The 15,727-nt window shown below is 36.5% G+C and overlaps 2 protein-coding genes across 3 annotated transcripts; one reads left to right on the top strand and one right to left on the bottom strand.

Moving 5' to 3' along the window:
- Nucleotides 1-5,655: 5,655 nt before the first annotated feature.
- LOC106337452 (AP2-like ethylene-responsive transcription factor TOE2) lies at nt 5,656-6,343 on the bottom strand. Its single transcript, XM_013776563.1, has 2 exons — nt 6,191-6,343; nt 5,656-6,106 (listed from the first exon to the last, which is right to left on the bottom strand). The coding sequence occupies exons 1-2, from the start codon at nt 6,341-6,343 to the stop codon at nt 5,792-5,794; spliced, it is 468 nt and encodes a 155-aa protein (XP_013632017.1). The 3' UTR covers nt 5,656-5,791.
- Nucleotides 6,344-10,626: 4,283 nt separating this feature from the next.
- Nucleotides 10,627-13,789, top strand: LOC106316002 (ethylene receptor 2). Of its 2 annotated transcripts, none has more exons than XM_013753960.1 (3): nt 10,627-11,137; nt 11,237-13,062; nt 13,140-13,789. In XM_013753960.1, the coding sequence occupies exons 2-3, from the start codon at nt 11,275-11,277 to the stop codon at nt 13,692-13,694; spliced, it is 2,343 nt and encodes a 780-aa protein (XP_013609414.1). In that variant the 5' UTR covers nt 10,627-11,137; nt 11,237-11,274; the 3' UTR covers nt 13,695-13,789. The 2 variants fall into 2 exon arrangements, with proteins under 2 accessions (XP_013609414.1, XP_013609348.1); XM_013753894.1 differs by having other exon boundaries at nt 10,628-11,137; nt 11,231-13,062.
- The last annotated feature ends 1,938 nt before the right edge of the window (nt 13,790-15,727 follow it).

Below are 15,727 nucleotides of genomic sequence, written 5' to 3'. Positions count from 1 at the left end.
GCTAAAGACTCAAAACAAGCTCACTTGGGAGGAAGTCCCATGGTATCCATTGTATATATTTATATTTTTTTTTCTTGCTTTAGTGTGTTTGAATAAGCTTAGGGACAAGTTTGGGGGAATTCTCAAAAATTCCCAAAGGTAATGTCGAAAATTCCAAGGTAACAACAAGCCCTCCCTCCTCATTTCCCTTCTCTCATCAAAGCCAACTTCAAGTAAGTGCATTCTACTTTTGTAAATACTTAGTTATCATGTTTATGTATTTCCCTTAGATCTCTTCTTTGAGCTTATTCTCACACAAGGGACTGTGTGAAGTAAGTTTGGGGAGAGTCTACTATCTCACATTGTGTTTTGTTTTGTCTAATTGTCATTGAGTCTCATGCATTCCATTGTGCATATTTATTTGCATAGAAAACCCACAAAAATTGAAATTTTTTTAAAATCACAAAAAGAAGCATTTAGTTACATCATTTGCATCTTTAAGATTGAGTCTAGAAGCATTTAGATTGCATTCATGCATAGGGAGAAACCTTGTAAAGAACACATGTCTAAAAGTCAATTTGACATCCTAGCTAAGCATATCAAGTAGCTTAAGCATCTCTTGAAAAAGCTTGTAAGCTTCGAGCCTTGAAAACTCTTCTTGAAACTTGCTGCTTGCTTGATGATTGACATTGTTCTTGAAACCAACTCCAAATGAACTAAGGCTTAATGAACTTAATCTCTCTAGCATATGGTCAATTGCATACTTGATCATGGATATTATACACATTTGGGTTATCTTTCTCTCTTTGTACCAATCTTTGCTAACCCAAATGGCACTTCCATACCCATTAACCCTCTCCATTCTTTGAAGCAAACATTACTTTGCTTGAGTGATGCCTTTTATTGATAGCATGTCATGTGCAAAATTTTGAGAGTATTAGAAGCGATAATGGGTTGTTCTCATCTTTGGCTAACATTAGGATTTCATTTGAGCTAGCCTCTAGGATGGTTGTTGGGTTTGTGAGCTTAAAATTCTTTTGATCTTGGGAACTAGAGAGATTGAGTGAGAAAAATGAACCAAAAAAGTGCTTAAAGTAAAGAAACCCCTAGGGACAAAGAAATTTAGAAAATAAAAGCTCTAGAGTATAAATAGAACCCCCTCCTAGAAAAAAAAAAAGAGAATCAAAGAAATAATAAGTGAGTGGGGAGAAGAAAAGAAAATAGCTGAGCCAAAAAGATCTAAAGTCTAAATAAATAAAAAGTCCCTAGTTGGTTTAAATCAATGGAGAGAAAAGAGTGTTCATTGGGTGAGAGATGAAAGTGGGTGTATTTTGGGTTTGAGAATTAATAAAAAAAAGATGGGTAGAACTTGAGACTATCTAAAAAAATGGTAGAATGATGAGAACAAAGCATTGTATGCATGAATTGCTCATTTTCTTAGATAAATTTTGCATAATGATCTTGCTCCTATTCTTGAGTGTAAGTCACCAATAAAAAATGCATTTGAAAACCTTCTTTCTTCACATTAGACCATCTTCTCTCGCCAAGCCAAATGATTGAGATCAAATGTCCATTTGCAAGAATTTACCTTGTGTGTGTGTTTGAATGAATTTGAGAGTTGGCAAAAGAACTTGTTGGTTGAATGGCATTACAACTTGTGTAGAGGAATAAGAGTTTTGATAGGCCTAAAGAAGTTAGAGTGCACTAAGAGAGTTGCTCATGCTATTTGCTATGTTTCTCTTAGAATGTCCCATTGAAGGTTAAAAAGTGTGTCTTTCGGTTATTAGCTCCCAATTTTAGTATATTGTTGTTGTCTAAATATAGTTTTAAATATTTTAAATCTTATTTTAAAGTATTATTTAATTTTATGTGTAAAACTTAAATTTATAAGGAGTAAAACGATATACAATAAAATATTTTAGAATCATAAATGTGATGTGAATTGTAGGGACCAATGCAAACAAAAATTTGAAACTACAAATTTGAAATTTTGAATAGTCAAACTTCAAATACAGAGTTTCATTTTTCACATTTCAAATTTGAAGTTTTAAAATTTCTTTTTATAAAGCAAAAAAATTTATATTTAAAGTTATAGAGTGTTTTTTGAAGATGCTCTTAGTGTTTGAAATTAGACAACTATTATTAGACAAAAATATTGGCAAAGTGGGTCGCACGGAAGTTTTTATTTTGGGCTTTGGGTCCGCTTTAATTTTTATTATCAGTTTGGGTCGCGTCGCTTTTTGACCCTATACAACTCATCCAGCAAAGACCCAAAGCACCCTCTTCTGTCTCATAAATTGCGAGCTTGCCCCTGAAACGTTCTCACGGGAGAGAGTCTGTCGCGATTCCCAAGACTCACGCGAATTATTCTGCTAAACCTAAAAGTCGAAAAATTTTGTCTCCTTCGGAGCTCTCGTGACGACTTTAGCACCTTTGAGCTCCGATTCACTGCAGCAGCTCAACATCGACTTTAATTTTGATTTCTATGGTTTCTCAGACGAACGCCGCAGGGACTTCCGGTCGTCGCCGTTGAAGATCCACACCCCGCAGAAAGGGCCGCCTTCCGAAAGCCAGTCGATACCCAGGTACTGTGAAAGGTTTAATCTATTTCTCCTTTTCAGAACTCGACTCTGTCCTCTCTGAAACTCTGCATGTCACCACCGTAATGCATCAGCTGTTTCAGGGTCTCATTAATTTTAGATCCCTCTAAACAAGCTTTTACAATATCTAACCATATTCTAACGACCAATCATATCCTTTTGTAGTTTCCGACCCTGACGGAGATAAAACGGCCTCCTCCATGGACTCAACGACACCGACATCTCAGCCGCTCGAACCCGTAGATGACGATTCATTCATGCATAGGGAGAAACCTTGTAAAGAACACATGTTGCTTGCTTGAAAATCACAAAAAGAAGCATTTAGCTACATCATTTGCATCTTTAAGATTGAGTCTAGAAGCATTTAGATTGCATTCATGCATAGGAAGAAATCTTGTAAAGAACACATGTCTAGAACTCAATTTGACATCCTACAAGAACACATGTCTAGATTTCAATTTGACATCCTAGCTAAGCATATCAAGTAGCTTAAGCATCTCTTGAAAAAGCTTGTAAGCTTCGAGCTTTGAAAACTCTTCTTGAAACTTGTTGCTTGCTTGATGATTGACATTGTTCTTGAAACCAACTCCAAATGAACTAAGGCTTAATGAACTTAATCTCTCTTGCATATGGCCATTTGCATACATGATCATGGATATTATACACATTTGGGTTATCTTTCTCTCTTTGTACCAATCTTTGCTAACTCAAATGACACTTCCATACCCATTAACCCTCTCTATTCTTTGAAGCCAACATTACTTTGCTTGAGTGATGCCTTTTATTGATAGCATGTCATGTGCAAAATCTTGAGAGTATTAGGAGCGACAATGGGTTGTTCTCATCTTTGGCTAGTATTAGGACTTCATTTGAGCTAGCCTCTAGGATGGTTGTTGGGTTTGTGAGCTTAAAATTCTTTTGATCATGGGAACTAGAAAGATTGAGTGAGAAAAATGAACCAAAAGAGTGCTTAAAGTAAAGAAACTCCTAGGGACAAAGAAAGTTAGAAAATAAAAGCTATAGAATATAAATAGAACCCCCCCCTAAAAAAAAAAAGAGAATCAAAGAAATAATAAGTGAATGGGGAAAAGAAAAGAAAAGAGCTGAGCCAAAAATATCTAAAGTCTAAAAAAAAAAAAAGTCCCTAGTTGGTTTAAATCAATGGAGAGAAAAGAGTGGTCATTGGGTGAGATATGAAAGTGGGTGTATTTTGGGTTTGAGAATGAAAAAAAAAAAATGGCTAGAACTTGAGACTATCTAAGAAAATGGTAGAATGATGAGAACAAAGCATTATATGCATGAATTGCTCCTTATCTTAGATAAATTTTGCATAATGATCTTGCTCCTATTCTTGAGTGTAAGTCACCAATAAAAGATGCATTTGAAAACCTTCTTTCTTCACATTAGACTATCTTCTCTCACCAAGCCAAATGATTGAGATCAAATGTCTATTTGCAAGAATTCACCTTGTGTGTGTGTGTTTGAATAAATGTGAGAGTTGGCTAAGGAACTTGTTGGTTGAATGGCAATGTAACTTGTGTAGAGATAAAAGAGTATTGATACGCCTAGAGAAGCTAGAATGTAATAAAAGTGTTTATATTTGCTATGTTTCTCTTAGGATGTCACATTCAAGGTTAGAAAGTGTGTCTTTCGGTTATTAGCTCCCAATTTTAAATATCTCTCTCTTGATTGTTCTTAAAGTTTACTTGTGGACAAGTAAATGACTAGTGTGGGGGAGTTGATAACTCATGATTTTAATGGTCTTTAGCATCTCATTTAGTTCATTTTAATCATTCTAGGTTGCATTTAGGTCTTAATATTGCATTTACATGCATAATTGCATAAACAGGGTCTAAAGTGCACATTTGAGAAGTTTGGGGTCAGACCATGAGGTTATTCTTGCATATTATAAAGTTTGGGGCCCAATTGAAAGCATCCAGAAGTTTAAGGACCATTCGCGCTATTATGGAAGGTCTGCAAGATTAAAATATTTGGAGCTGGATCAAAAGGATGTTTCTGACAATTCAATAGTTTCGGGGTCAAATCGTAATTATCTGAAACGTGAAGGGCCAGATGTGCAAATAAGGCTGAGATCACCATTGTCGTTCTTCTTTCCCACTTCGATCCGAGATGGCGAGCTTGATTCCGACGATGAACACGGCCACGACGATGAAGCTGAGCATGACGAAGAAGACGGAGCTGAGTGCAAGGCGGATCGAGCAACGGGGAGATACATCAGAGCTTGACGTTTGGTTCTGGAGCTTCCATAGCGGCCTCATGTCGAGGAAGAAGCTTGAATCACGGTGGCTAGGAGCTGAGAGCACGAGGCGGAGGAGGAGACGACCGTGCAGTCGCGGGATCTAACAAAACGCGGTGATGTTTGGAGGATTGCGACGGCTTGGCCATGGCGAAGAAGAAGAAGTCAAGCTCAACTAGCGACCTGCAGCGGCTTGTTACAGCGGTCCAAAGACACCGCTCGGAATTCAGTGGGCTCGGACACGACCTCTGGTTGCGGGTCTGTGACACCGCGCGGCAGCGACCGAGAGTATAGCTATCATCGATCCACTCGTGAAGAAGTTCGGGAAGCTGACGAAGAAAATCAAGGTTCAGACGAACGGCAGTGTGTTTATCAAAGGGTATGGAGCTGTTTACAGGAGGAATGGTGTGAGGTCGACGGACAAAATGATATGCGAGTTGAAGAAGGCGGGTAACAACAATGTGGTTCACACTATCAAGTTTCACGTTATCAAGTAGACTTGCTCATTTTATACGAGTGTTACCTAGTGTTTATGGTTATCTTATCTTGTTGTGTTGTCAAGTTCAAATCAAGACTATTGTGGTTTGTTGAGTTAATGTTTAGCTACTATCTATTTGTCTTAAGTATTCTAGTTAAATCAAGACTTTGTTGTGTGTATTGGCTTCATGTACGAGTTTGTAGTTTCTGAATCTTAATCATTGTTTTGGCTAGCAAAAATAATATATTTTCTTGTCTACAAGAAGGGAAACATCTGTCATTATCTTCATACAAATAGATTGCATTGTTTGAACAAAGGTTATCCTTCTTTTTTTTTTGAACACAAAACAAAGGTTATCCATTATATTAATTTCAGAGACATAATAGTGATATGAGAATATAGATTTTGGTTTCTGTTTTGTTATTAGTCTTCACTCTATGTTACAAACAATGACAAATTCAGAAGAAGCAAGTACGCTTATGGTGGTGGTTGTGATCGGTTCATGAGATGGTGGTGGTGTTGCTGAGATGTGTAATCAGATGGGTGGATGACATAGAGACCGGGCATATTTAGATTGAGGAAAGGCTGAGAAGGATGAAGAGTAGCAGTGGAGGAGGAAGAAGGTGGGGGTGTAGCTGAGGGTGAGAATCCTGATGATGCTGCATTTGAGTACAGTGGCGATGCAATAGCTGTTGTGGCGGTTACACCACTGAACTGATCTTGCGCTTGCAATGTCCTGGTTAGGAAGCTTTGAGGAGGAGGCGACATAAAACCTTTCTCTGGTGTTCTTTCCTGGAGACAAGAAATGAACTTTTAGTGCACAATATTATTCACCGAGTTGGACATAAAAGAGATGTGTGGCTATGGTGTTTTTACCATGGGTGAAAAGAACGCAGAAGGATGGAGGACATGGCGGTTGATAAGGTGGTCTGAACCCCTCTTTAACAAATTGAAAGGACTATCACATGTCGAGCTTGCAGTGGTCACGGGCAGCGGGCTGAAGTGGTCGTTGTGCCTCACACGATCCATGGAGCGGGTGTTCGGAGCGGGATGACGAAGCCGCTCTCACACTTTGATTGGTCGAGTTTTATTTATTTTATGGGCCTTTTTGAGATTTGTTAATTGGTCAAGTCGTTTTTAAAAAGGCAAATCTCCAAAATAGCACATTTCTAAGTTTATATCACAAAAATAGCACTCAAAAATTAAAATGACCAAAATAGCACATGTTTATCCTTTGAAAATTTTAATTTTTTTATTTTTCAAAATTTGAAATCTTATCCCCAAAACCTCATTTCTCAACTCTAAACCCTAAACCCTAAACTATAAACCCTAAACCATAAACCATAAACCCTAAACCCTAAACTCTAAACCCTAAACCCTAAACTATAAACCCTAAACCATAAACCATAAACCCTAAACCCTAAACTCTAAACCCTAAACCCTAAACTATAAACCCTAAACCATAAACCATAAACCCTAAACCCTAAACTCTAAACCCTAAACCCTAAACTATAAACCCTAAACCATAAACCATAAACCCTAAACCCTAAACTCTAAACCCTAAACCCTAAACCCTAAATCCTAAACCCCACCCTTTAATTCTAAACCCTAAGTTTGTGACTTTTGATAAAACATTAAGTGATATTTTTGTGACATTTGACCTTGAGTACTAATTTGGGAACATAAACTTGATTTAATGCTATTTTTGTCTTTTTCTCTTTTTAGAAGTCCTATATAATATATATTTTAGACCTAAAAATGAGGGATATCTTGTTTTCTCTGAAAATACATCGATACTTTGGAGAAAGTTTGAATCTTTAGTAATTTAATCTTTATTTCTTGAGTAATTTGAGTCTATCTCATTTTCTTAACATGATTTCTCTTGAATCTATTATGGGTTTAAGGTTAATCATAAAGATTAGTGAGTAGACTCTTTTTGGATTCATGGGTTAGGAGAATTAAGATGATTAAGTGATGATCTAAAATGTTTAGAGTAGATTAATATGTTTATTTGTTTGATTGAGTGATCTTAATGCTAATATAGAGTTAGGCTTTTTAGATTAGAAATCTAGACATTTCATTACCCGGAAGGTGTTCGATGAAATGTCTGAGCCAACTCAACATGCGCTTAGCTTACCCTACCAAAGGCATTTGATGTTAGGGGATTTTAAAAAGTTGAATGATATGTTCTTAATGATTGTTTGATTGACACAAACCAAAGGCATTTGATGTTTGATCAATGAGAGTAAATGAGCTTTTGTCTTGACAAAAAACTTGTTTAGAATTGTTATCTAGACTTAGGAGAATGTGTTGATTGAAACCTTGTCATTTTAGATTGAATCTTAGTCATTTGAAATCAAATTTCTATACCCATAATTTCTCATTTATCCATTTGCTTGAAAATCGCTAGTTAATTGTGTTAGAGTCTTGTTAGCTTAATCAAATTACTTCATTACATTAAATGCATTTAGCTTAAGTATGAATCTGAATTCTCTTTGAATTGAAACACTTAAAAATGGATTGACATCTAAAGTACTACATTGATTTGAATCTTGTACTCTTCAAAGATCCATATCAGTTCGTCTTGTGGTTGGTTCTTATTTTAGTTATTTATATCTTTGGTCATTAGATTAGGTTTGATTTTTGTTGTTCTTGAACAGTATAACAAAGATTTTCCCGTTTCGTCTTTCATCGTTAAACTTTTTGTTCTTAAGAGTTATTTGCTAGTCTTGATGCTATCGTTTTAGTGTAGATAATTTTGATAATCGTTGTTGTTTCGTTATCCGGCTGAAGTTGTGTGATTTATTTTTCTTTTCTTGATCATTTGTGTATTTTCAGGTCTTGGAATATATATATTTCACTTATGTATTTCATTATATGTTACCTTGTATCATTTAATAAATGAAATGTAGTGGAAAAACATTTTTTCATCGCAAAAGCCAAAAATGGTTTAAGATTGTATATATAAAAAGTTGTTACAAATACTTGAACCTACTCAACAAACGTAATATTAATACACAGATATATTCGTAAAACTTTAAAAATAGACCCATGTATTATGTATACTCTCTGATTTATTTTTAGCTTTTTCTCCAGATTCATGTCGACTATTTGGTTCACGCTTAACACAATTCTGAACACGGCTTATAACGAAGATTAATTTCGGAAAAAAACAACTCCACACCTTTTGTGTAATCAAGAACATCAATTTCGCAGTTTGATCTATCACAATGTATTCTTCTCTATCCAAAATAATTAATCTATACCCAACAATAAGCTTACCAAGTCGCCCTTCGAACAACCTTTGAATTGGTCTAACAGTCTCAGATTCTTATAATTTTTTTGTAAGAAAGCGACTATTAGTAATTTAATGTCAAGTAATGGGCCGGAGAAAGAGGTCAATTACATGAACATTTAGAAAAGACAAATCAATATTTGGTTCAATGGTTAGTCGGGTTACTCAAAAGCATAGCAAAATGAAACGACTTTAACATTCGATTAAACCCACAAATTTGGTAACGTGTTGTCTCAAAACTTCTAGGTTCAGTTTATTTAGATAAAATCCAGTACTATCAGAAAAAGAAGAAGAGGTTGGTCTTTTATTCCCATCCCTATAAACAATGATGTTTCCGAAGACAGTAGCACAATCACAATTCTATGGTCTCATTTAATCTGTAGTGTTAAACCATAAAAAAAGTTAACAAGTAATAATAATAAATAAGCCAATCTGGTTTCAAATATTTACTCATTACTCATCAGATTCATGAATATTGAAGGAAACATTAAAAAGATCTACGTTTCGTAGGTCCCTCGTATTAATCAACTTTTAAGCGTTATTTTCATTTCATTTATTTTTTGTTTGGGTGCTATTTGACTAATTATGATATTGATTAGTAGGCCTGGACTTAAAATCCGGAATCCGAAATTCGAACTGAACCCGAACCGAAAAATCCGATCCGTTATCCGATCCGAAACGTAAAAATATCCGAACGGATCTTATAGGGTGGTACAAAAAATATCTGAACCCGAAGTGTTATTAACCGAATCCGAACGGGTAACCCAAGAAATCCAAAATTAATAGTCAATATAAATATTTTGAAATATATATAAGTATTTCAATTATTAAATTCAATATTTGTGGTAATATTATATATAATAATAAATATTAAAATTCTAATAAATGCTTTAAGTATACAATTAGTTATAAATAAGTATTTTATAATTTGCTCATTGAAATAAAAAGTGTACTCTCTATAAGGCAATACATATTGTTTACAAATGATGTTTGTTTTCATGCTTGATTTAACATTTTATTGTTATTTTATCAATTTTATATGTGATAGATTAATTTTTATTTAATTTAGATGTTTTTCTTTATATTTTACTTCAAAAATTTTGTTTTTTACTTTGGTTATATCCGAACCGAACCGATATCACTCGAATCCGTACATATATGATTACTTTATGGATTTTATGATGTAATACAATTTTGAACCGAACCCGAAATGTTATTATCCGAACCCGATCCGTACTAATAAAATTTTAGTATGGGACCTAAAAACGTAAACCCGAAAATCCGAAAGCCTAAAAAATTTGACTCGAATGAACGTCCACACCTATCGATTAGGCTAATTTCATCGCTATCCTTCTGCTTATGTCCCATGGCTTATGTCAGTCCAAAACGCAGTGATTAGTGTTAGATTTTGTGATCTTTTGTTTATTATTACTCTTTACATATAAGCATATCAATGGACCAAAAACTATTTAAGAAAAATTTCCTTCGGGTCTTTATTTAATTTAAGGGTATTTCTTTGACTACCACTTACCAATTTATTAAAGTATATCAGGTTCCTAGATTCACGTCATGTGGCTTGTTGGTTTCCAACGCTGTATTTTACTCATTTATATGAAATTTTTAAAAATTATATTCTCATTCTTAGGATATACGGGATTTGATAAATTCAAAGACCCCACTAAATTTTTTAATTTACAGCTTATAAGTTACATAAAAATATATTTAATTCCCCAAAATAAAAATAAAACTGACAAATGGAGAAAAATAACAGAAGTTAACATTTAATATATTATTTTTGTCTACAAGTGAATATTTAATTACATGTATACTACATTATTGACCCCAAAAAAGAAATTAGTAAAAAAAATAAAATAATAAAGAACTCAGAGAAAAATACAAAACTGCGTCCAAGTTCGGTTCATGTAAGAACAAGTGGGACCCAACAGTTTCCCAAATCTAAAATAAAAAATCTCCAAAACCTTCTTCTAAAACCAACGGCTCCAACCTTTACTCACACATGTATTATAAATTACACTTTCCTTTTTATTCTCCAATGGCGGCTTAAGGCATAAAACTCCGTCACTAATCTCAGAACCTGAGTGTCTACAAATCACAGAACACGGAAACAATTCATAGAGGTCTAAAACTCGCTAAGCATCTGAGCTGAAGACTTGAGAACATCGTTCAAGTACTTATCTTCTTTGCATGTTCTCTCTCCGGCTTATATATATATATATATATATATATATATATATATGTGTATAACATATATGTACATGTACGTGCACCACGTTTTTATATAGGTTTCAGATTTGTCGCTATCTCTCTCTCCTCTTTTTAAGATTCTTTTTCTAGATTTGTTCTCTCTCTCTCTCTCTCTCTTTTCTTTTCCGGTCCCGTCGTTTTCGTTCATCGGAATGCCACCGAGTAATCGAAGAGTATCACACGTTGCTGCGCTGGAGTTTTATAAGTTCGATCAGATCTGAGAACGGAAGACAGTTTGGTCTTAATAAAATCACGTCTTTCAGGTACTTTCCTTCTTTGCATGTTCTGTCTACTGTTAACCCACTTTTAAAGTTTTAATTTTTAACATTGTTTTTCTTTTTCATCGTTTCTACTAGTTATAGAGATTCATGGGTTTAAGCATTTTCATGGGAAGAAGAAGATGATGGTGAGAGAAGTAGCTTCTGGGTTATTGATACTATTCTCGATACTGATCTGGGTTTCTCCGGCGGCGGCTGGAAACGGCGGCGGGTGTAACTGCGAAGACGAAGGAGTAAGCTTCTGGAGCACAGAGAACATCCTTGAGACGCAACGAGTAAGTGACTTCTTGATTGCAGTCGCTTACTTCTCAATCCCGATCGAGTTACTCTACTTCGTGAGCTGCTCCAACGTTCCATTCAAATGGGTCCTCTTCGAGTTCATCGCCTTCATTGTCCTCTGCGGTATGACTCATCTCCTCCACGGTTGGACTTACGGTCCCCACCCTTTCAAGCTCATGGTGGCGTTGACCGTTTTCAAGATGTTGACCGCTCTCGTCTCCTGCGCCACTGCGATCACCCTCATCACTCTCATCCCTCTCCTTCTGAAAGTTAAAGTTCGAGAGTTTATGCTCAAGAAGAAGGCTCATGAGCTTGGACGTGAAGTTGGTCTCATTATGATTCAGAAAGAGACCGGCGTTCACGTCCGTATGCTTACTCAAGAGATACGCAAGTCCTTGGACCGTCACACGATTCTTTACACTACTTTGGTTGAGCTTTCGAAGACCTTGGCGCTGCAGAACTGCGCGGTGTGGATGGAGAATGAAGGTAAGAGTGAGATGAATCTGACTCATGAGCTTAGAGGGAGCTCAGGGAGGAGTGGTTATGGCTACTCTGTTTCTATGCATGATGTGGACGTTGTTAGGGTTAGAGAAAGCAATGATGTGAATATACTAAGCGTTGACTCGTTGATAGCTCGAGCTAGCGGCGGAGATGTTAGTGAGATTGGACCGGTGGCTGCCATTAGAATGCCGATGCTTCGCGTGTCGGATTTTAAAGGAGGGACGCCTGAGTTGATTCAGACATGTTACGCCATACTCGTCTGCGTGTTACCTAGCGGACAGCCTCGGGACTGGAGTTATCAGGAGATTGAGATTGTTAAGGTCGTGGCTGATCAAGTAGCCGTTGCGTTGTCTCACGCAGCGGTTCTTGAGGAGTCTCAGATGATGAGGGACAAGCTCGCGGACCAGAACAGGGCCTTGCAGATCGCGAAGAGGGACGCGATGAGGGCGAGCCAGGCGAGGAATGTGTTGCAAAAAGCGATGAGCGAAGGGATGAGACGTCCGATGCATTCTATACTTGGTCTTTTGTCGATGATACAGGACGAGAAGTTGAGTAATGAGCAGAAGATGATTGTTGATACGATGGTGAAGACCGGGAATGTTATGTCGAATTTGGTCGGGGACGCGATGGATGTTTCTGACGGTAGATTTGTCACGGAGATGAAGCCGTTTAGTCTGCATCGTACGGTCCGTGAAGCGGCTTGCTTGGCGAGGTGTTTGTGTCTTTACAATGGGTTTCGGTTTACGGTTGATGCGGAAATGTCTCTGCCTGATAATGTAGTGGGAGATGAAAGAAGAGTGTTTCAGGTGATACTTCATATGGTTGGTAGTTTAGTAAAGCCTAGAAAGTGTAGAGAAGGATCCTTGTCGTCGTCGGTGATCTTTAAGGTTTTTAAAGAAAGAGGAAGCTTGGATAGGAGTGATCAAAGATGGGCTGCATGGAGATCACCTACTTGTTCGGCGGATGGAGATGTGTACATAAGATTCGAAATGAGTGTTGAGAATGATGGTTCAGGCTCTCAATCATTTGCTTCTGTTTCGTCAAGAGATCAAGAAGTTGGCGAAGTGAGATTATCTGGCTATGGGTTAGGACAAGATCTAAGCTTTGATGTTTGTAAGAAAGTGGTGCAGGTATGTTTCTATAGCTGTCGTTATTAGTGTGGGAAGAAAGAGTGTTTATCTCGTATTCTTTTATAACCTATGTGCAGTTAATTCAAGGGAACATCTCGGTGGTCCCTGGCTCGGACGGCTCGCCGGAAACCATGTCACTGCTCCTCAGGTTTCGACGCCGGCCGTCCATATCAGTCCATGGAACAGGGGAAGCACCGGCTCCAGACCACCACCTTCACCCTCATTCTGATTCTCTGTTACGTGGCTTGCAAGTTTTATTAGTAGACACCAACGATTCAAACCGGGCGGTTACGCGTAAACTTTTAGAAAAACTTGGCTGCATTGTAACCGCGGTATCATCTGGATTCGATTGCCTCACTGCCATTGCACCTAGCTCTTCCTCATCTTCCTCAACGTTCCAAGTGGTGGTGCTTGATCTACAAATGGCAGAGATGGATGGCTATGAAGTGGCCATGAGGATCAGGAGCCGATCTTGGCCGTTGATGGTGGCAATGACCGTGAGCTTGGACGAAGAAATGTGGGACAAGTGTATGCAGATTGGGATCAATGGAGTTGTAAGAAAGCCGGTGATGTTAAGAGCTATGGAGAGTGAGCTCCGGAGAATATTGTTGCAAGCTGACCAACTTCTCTAGTTGATCTAAACTTGTCATCTACATTCAAATTTTTACAACATTGTTTTTACACCATATATTAAATGAAATATCAAAAGAAAGTTTCCAAATTGTTATATTATATATACCACCAATATTACTATGATATGTATATCTTGACTTTTTGTTCTTTTCCTCTTTTGGACCCTACGAAATTGCATGTGAATCTTAGTATTTTGGTAGGGTAAGACCGCAATATATAATATTAGAAAACAAAATTGTTCAACTTTATGAATACCTAGTTAAATAGATCTTTTATAGTAGGTCACCACCATCACATTATCACGTTTCTATGTTCAAAATAAAACATTGCTATGCTATTATTTTCATATTTTGTCAACTTCCTTTGTTCTCTTTGCATCTTTTTGGAAATAAAATCAACACAGAACACATCAATAGAAGCATGTGACATGCTGCTTGCTTAGATGTCTTCTTTAAGTAAAAGTTTCATGAATATTTGCGACTTATTTACTTGTATTTCTGTCTGCCACTTTGTGAGCTTTATTAGTTACCAGTTGATCAATATATATTAGAAAATGTTAGATACATGCCCCCTGGACTAGTGATTAAACTAAACTGCACATTCCTCGAGCCTATTAAACTATAAAAACTGCATAAAATTAAGTAGAAATGGATTGGATTTGCAGAAAGTGAATCTAGGGAGAGATGGGTTTACACATCTGGCTAGTATATTATATAATCAAACCCACTTGTGGTAATACATTTGTTTCTTCGAACCTGACAATCTGTATAGAATACTATTAATCATTAGTACAAACTTAAAATACTTATTATTTGACAACTACAGTAAAACCCCTTATGGCAGATAGATGGCCTGGCCACTCTTCACTTTACATTCAACTTTTGCGGACGCATCCTAACCATCTCGACTAAAATAGTTTTGAGAAAAAGAAGAAAAAAAAAAGAATTAGAAGAACAGTATAAATGAATAATTATAAACAGGTGGAGATCTCTTTATAAAAAATGCCTCTTCACAAGTAAAAGTGAGACACATATTAAAATTCCATATATATACTCAATTTTATATTTACTTCTAACATTTTCTTCTGAAAAATCTTTTAAGATATTTTATTTCATTCTTGCATTGCTTTGTTTGAATATAGGCGGCTATATGAAGCATAGATGATAATGGCTTGAGCAACAAGATCAAGACCAAAGTGGTCGTTCCTGGTCAAAAGAGCCGACCAAGTGATGCAATTCGCAGAATCAAGATCCCGGAATGTGAATGTCATATCAGTTACACACTAGCAAACAGTAAATATGTTCGATGTATAATTCATTCCCCTGGCACTTGAACAAATACCGAAAGGGCCCGAGTCATGTGTTATATAATGTGATTTTTATTATAAATACCATATCTCCTCTGAGAGTTTTCTAAAAATCTGTATTATATTATATGATTGATATCATATGTTTTGTTTCAAAGTATGTAATACATATATCTTATCATAATATATGATATATAGAAATGTAAAACATATACATAGAAATCTGTTTTCCCTCTTGACCACTGGTTGAAAAGATAGGAAATCAGAGTTTTTTCACTGTGAAAATATATATTCTCGAAGTTAAATTACAACACGGGGAACATAAACACTAGATAATAAGTGCACAGGTTCGGATAACATGGTCCTTGTATATCCAAAATATTGTATATAACATAAGTCTTGTCTACTTCTTATCCCGTCGATGACATACGATAGAGATGGTTTTCCTAACAATTACATGTCTTTATCTTTATCTTCTCACTACAAAAAAATAGGGGGATTCTGACGGCCGAAATCGTCAGAAATTCGTCGGAATAGACCGATTCCGACGAATTTCTGACGAACCTATCCGTCGGTATTGTTTTGTCGAAAAAAAAATTTCGGCGGAATTTCGTCAGAACTTCCGACGACTTTCTAACGAATACCGAAAAACGTCATTCTGACGAACTTCCGACGATAATACGATGCGGACACACGAGACCAGAGTTCATCGGAAAAACTATATAC

The sequence above is a fragment of the Brassica oleracea genome, chromosome C1 (assembly GCF_000695525.1).
Source record: "Brassica oleracea var. oleracea cultivar TO1000 chromosome C1, BOL, whole genome shotgun sequence".
Lineage (NCBI taxonomy): Eukaryota > Viridiplantae > Streptophyta > Magnoliopsida > Brassicales > Brassicaceae > Brassica > Brassica oleracea.
The sequence above is the reverse complement of the archived record's forward strand: the minus strand, read 5'-3'. Positions and strand labels throughout refer to the sequence as shown.

Coding starts and splice junctions, on each gene's coding strand:
- LOC106337452 (XM_013776563.1), bottom strand. CDS start 6,343: ATGGATCGTGTGAGGCACAACGACCACTTCAGCCCGCTGCCCGTGACC. Junction 6,107..6,190: donor CTGCGTTCTTTTCACCCATG/GTAAAAACACCA, acceptor TCTTGTCTCCAG/GAAAGAACACCAGAGAAAGG.
- LOC106316002 (XM_013753960.1), top strand. CDS start 11,275: ATGATGGTGAGAGAAGTAGCTTCTGGGTTATTGATACTATTCTCGATA. Junction 13,063..13,139: donor TTTGTAAGAAAGTGGTGCAG/GTATGTTTCTAT, acceptor ACCTATGTGCAG/TTAATTCAAGGGAACATCTC.